Raw genomic sequence first — 5115 nt, forward strand, 5'->3', positions numbered from 1 at the left:
AAGACAAAAGAAAATGCTTTCACAAATCTTCACGTAAAATCAATGGCATAAGATTTAGCTGTGCAATACTTAAGGCACATATAGATGTGCTTTAGCAAAACTGTAAATAGCTCTTCACCTAATTTTATCCAAAGGATACAAAACTGGTCAAAGAAAAGTAAACTAAACTAAAAAACGCAAAATAGTGCACAAGACATGCACTACTGGTCGCCACCACCTCACCGGATGGGAGAGGGGAAAGGGCCCCCGCCTACCACCATTTTTGTTTACAAAGTCCGCTGAATATCAAGAAAACAAAATGAACTATTAAATAGCACAACTAATCTTGTGAAAAGCCTTTTGTGTTCCAAGCTAATTAAGTGTCGCAAGTGGTGTCTTTTTCTCTATGGTTGCATGCAAAGTTTGCATTAATAAGCATCATTGTACGAGGCGAAAATCTGGCCCAATCCTTCTCGGGAAGCAGTAGTGGTCTTGTATAGAAGCAAATTCTGATTTTGGTAGTGCCTTGTATATTAAACCGGAAAGAGTAGCATTAGTAAACACTCTCTACCAATTGAGCTAAATTATTAACATATACCTACAAATTATGCTATTTGAGAGCATCTTTAATCGTCCCCTAATAATAGGGATGTCAAAAAAATTACAGTTTTAGAAATTAGACCTATCTATGCATCCACAAAAGGTCTTAAAATCCCAAAATACTTTTGGGACAAATCAAAAAACTAAAAATCCTATAATAGGTATCCTTACCTTATAAAACCCCTCTCCCCACTCATGAATTTCACAGTGGGCCCCACACCTATTTTCGCTCTAATCTCTCAACGTAATCGCGTACTTTTCATAGCAAACCCCTCCGTACGTGTAGCATTGCTCATCAAAAACCGCCTCCCCTTCCCAAAAGACTGGCACAATGCGACCGTTCCAATGTAAAAAAATTGCAAGAGGAACATTTCGGTTCCAACTGCTGCAGTAATTGGTGCCAACCCTCTTTATTGATATTATCTTGATATGCTATCACTTATTTGGTCGCAATGCCTTCTACTTATGCTATGGTGACATGCCGCATGATGTATGTCGGTGTCTTGCATATGAGCCTGCTTGTTTTCTTTGACGTGTTGACAATCATGAGGTATTGATCTCGTGGTCAGTTGGTTCTTACAAGTATGTTCTTACCAAAGCTTGGTGGATCCATGTGTGTAGACATCAAGCAATGTTTACTTGTTGGTGTATCTACACATCGTGCTTAATGCAACACTTGCAAGGATTCAACTATCTGTTTGATTCTAATGACATATGACATGTGACATCTATGATTTATGCCGCTCATGATATGTTTAATAGAATGCGAGCATATTATGATATGTCACCAAAATTACTTAGTATTTGATTTGAAAATTAGCATGCCATCATTTGCAAATGTAGATGTGATATACCTAGGGGGGCCACACCGAGAGATCTAGACGGAATTAATACTTCCTTCATCAACGTCTAGGTAGGATGCACCACAGACCATTCTCGACGCCAATATATCTTTTCTATCTGTTATACATGTTTTACTTAATCAATATAGTCATATTATTGTTTATTATAACTGTGCTAGGTGATTACACACAAACATGGGTGCTCGAGTAGCATGCATGCACGAACTATAACAGAAGTATGCATAGGATTCCATATTTAAAATTATTTGTCCTCTGGGTCTGAAGAATGAACTCTGAGCTGTAGTGGAAGTATCAATACCAAGTTACTAGGGAGCATCTATAAATGTTATTGGTTTAACATGAAATTCATTTTTTTTTAATTTCACCGCGGAGGGAGAAGAATTTTCTCACATGAATTGTATCCATTTTGCACATAAGGCTTTACAACCTCGTTGCAAGATAGGGTTCAAGTGAACCAGATATACAAAGGGGCACAGAAGAAGAACATGAAATTCAATTTTACTCATCGATTTTTCATATCACTATTTCCCTCAATGTCTATCGCATAGACATAGCAGTTGAGAGTTTGCATCCTCGTGGATGTTTGTCTCCAGTTTGTATCGCTTTGGATAAGACCATAAAATAACGATTTCAACCCAATATATGTCCAAGTCAGAATGTTACTAGTGGTGTAAAATGCACACAGCACGGTCAGACAATTCTCCAAACATGGAAGGAATCAACGGACCACGCTGTGTGTACAGTACGAGAGGTACACGTCAGGGCTTGTTCATATGTGCCCATATGTGTACCCAATCCTTGACCACTGTGTTCGTATACCCCATGACAAAACTTGATGAACAATTGCTGTCAGGAAACAGCTAAACATACACAAGAAACAAAAATCTGCAACAGTGCCCAACCAAATGCAACAACGGATTGGTATCTTTTCATGTCGGCCAAATCCCAATACAACACTCCACATTGATACATACATGCATGCATTACACTCACGGACACACACCCAACTATTACAATCTGGTCACAAACATTTGAACTTTAGATAGTACTACTATTAAAAAATCTAACATTAACACTACATATGCTTGATTCATGCAGGTATATTTCAAAACAAATCAAGCAAATATATGCAGACACAAATCTCACGGATGATTACCAAATTACAAGCAGCTTGTTCTGCTACATGATTGATGAATTGGCGTGCTCCATCGATCTAGAGACACCTTCCTCCATAGCCTGCACTCGTGAACAATGCCTGCTTGATCTCGTCGGTGCTTGTCACTCGGCTCCTCCCTTCCTCCTATATACACCACACACACCATGCATCGACGATTGAATTATAATAGTGTAGAAAACATGTACATTCGGGATCCGGACAAGAAATTAGTGGAAATTTTAGCTTCTCCAAAAAAGACACAATTAATTCCTTACTTGTGAGCAGGATGCCTGCATGGCGAAGTCACCGAAACAGCTGACAACGCACTGCTCAATCTCCAACCCCAGCACCTCCAGCGCGCTCACCGTCGAGATCAGCACACCAGGGCTTGTGGCGCAGCAGATGTCGATCCTCATTTCGCCATCGCCCTGCTTCTCGATGACGAACTGTATGGATAACAATCAGTTCAGATTTGAAGGGTTGGGTGCGCTTCGATGCGATGTTTGTACGGTTGGGCTTTCATTAAGATAAAAAATTGGTTTGGCGCGTGAGGAAGATGGTGAAGCGTTTTTTTAATGTGGTGTTTTTCTGGCAATTTTTGGCGGTATGATTCGTGTTATCTGCTAATCAAATCATACTTACATGATGAAATTTATTTCATTGGTGGCCGCATGTAATATTGGTGCCACAGTGAACGTGTTGGTGCTTCTTTTTTACTCCCTCCGTTTCATAATGTAAGACGTTTTTTGACACTCTTACAGTATGGGACGGAGGGAGTAGTAGTGAAAGGGTGCATGGGATGTGTTTTACAAGATGGCTGGTGCCAATTAATTTAAAAGGTCATTGACCCACTCAAAATCATGAATCAAATCTGAAATAGAAGTCTTCAATTTAATGATAGAACTCCTTGAGAAATTGTTGATCCGGTCAAAAACATAAACCAAATTTTAATTGAACACCTTAATTAATTAGGAGAACTATAAAATTAGGGAGCAACGTCGCGAACTAGATGATTTGATGTCTGGCTGCCTGAGCAAAGTGTGTACCTTGGTGGAATTCCTCGTCGGCATCTCCTCGCTGCTACCGCTGGAGAAATTCTTCCTAGTGTTCAGCAGGTTCAGCTCCTCCGGCGTGGCGCCGATCTCCTCCTCGAGGGTTTTGATCCGCTCGGTTAGCTCATTCACGTAGTCTATGGTGTCCCCGAGGATCGAGGTCCTATCCATCTACAGATTGATCGATTGATCCGATGTAAAGATGTTAACTGATACTAGTCGATAGAAATTAACAAATCACTAGCTAGGTTAATTAACTAATTAGGTCACAGGACAAATGCGAGTTGCCAGTTGCCACACACACCTTGGTAATCTTGGGCACGATGGAGCGGAGCATGGAGAGGCGGTCATTGAGACGCTTCCGGCGGCGCCTTTCCGCCATGAGGTTCTTGGACGTAGTGCCGCCGTTGAGCTTGCTTCTAGGGTGGGCTCCGGAGAAGAGGCCCCTGGTCATCTCCGAGCTCTCCCCGGCGCCTCCTGCTCCGAATACGAACGGCACCGGGGACGACGACGCCCCACCACCGCGATGCAGGTTGCCGCCGCTCAGGTCGTCCTCCGCCATGGCGTCGTGCAGTGGATCCTGAGCGAGCGCCTGGCCGGCCCCAGGCCCAGGGACGATGCCGACGCAGCTCCTGTAAGGGTTGCACACTTCGCTGAGGCAGTCGAAGTTGAACTCCTCGTGCGGCCGGTGCGGAGGCGCGGCCGGCGGTGGCGCCATGGGCTGTTGAAGAAACGGCCCAACCAAGTCCGTGCCGCTGCTCGCCTCGCCGGCGCCCTCGCTGGCGTAGAATAGGAGGTCGCTCGTCGTCATCATGCCGCTGGCCGGGTACGCCTGCCACGGAGCCGGAGCCGGCACCGGCGCTTCCTCCCGGCGCAGCGACATAAGCTCGTCCAGGAAGGACTGCTCGTCAAGCTGATCCATGACGCCCAAGTTCTACTAGCTAGCTAGGCACCAGCTCTTGCTAGAGTATGCTTGCCTCCCTTAATTTCTCTCCAAGCTAGCTTGAGCAAACTCCTCACGCTTATACTCCCACTCCCAGCAAGCAACGCGGCCAGTAGCTAGCAGTAGCAGTAGCACTGCCACAGGTCCACACCACACGACACGGCCAACTTGCAGCCAGGGTCCAGTGGCAGTGTAGGGTTGCGGCAGGAGGGGGCACGGAAGGAAGCAACCTGGGAGTTAAATGCGGTGTGACAAACCCAAGCGACAATCATTCCTTGGCATCAACTGGCTGCACCGGCCGGGTTGGTCAGGCAGAAAATGGCCAAGAGCTACCCTGAGAATGGAATGGAATCTCCCCGTTATTTTAACTCTTTGGGAGCTCTGGGTGCATGCATGCGGCTTCAATTATCGTCCATGCATGTTAGTTTTGGCCTGTCGCCGGCGGCGATCGACGCCTGGCAACCAATCACCGAGCGAAAGGAATTCGTTGCGCGCTTTGTTTAATCATGCTATATGCGTGTG

At 44.9% G+C, this 5115-nt stretch overlaps 1 protein-coding gene across 1 annotated transcript; it reads right to left on the reverse strand.

Annotated features, from left to right (window-relative positions):
• Positions 1–2328: 2328 nt before the first annotated feature.
• Positions 2329–4776, reverse strand: LOC123100507 (transcription factor BHLH3). The gene is made up of 4 exons (XM_044522430.1): positions 3955–4776; positions 3645–3821; positions 2874–3044; positions 2329–2742 (listed from the first exon to the last, which is right to left on the reverse strand). Exons 1-4 carry the CDS (start codon positions 4570–4572, stop codon positions 2656–2658), a joined length of 1053 nt encoding a protein of 350 aa, XP_044378365.1. The 5' UTR covers positions 4573–4776; the 3' UTR covers positions 2329–2655.
• Between the last annotated feature and the right edge of the window lie 339 nt (positions 4777–5115).

This window comes from Triticum aestivum, chromosome 4D (assembly GCF_018294505.1).
Source record: "Triticum aestivum cultivar Chinese Spring chromosome 4D, IWGSC CS RefSeq v2.1, whole genome shotgun sequence".
Taxonomy (NCBI): domain Eukaryota; kingdom Viridiplantae; phylum Streptophyta; class Magnoliopsida; order Poales; family Poaceae; genus Triticum; species Triticum aestivum.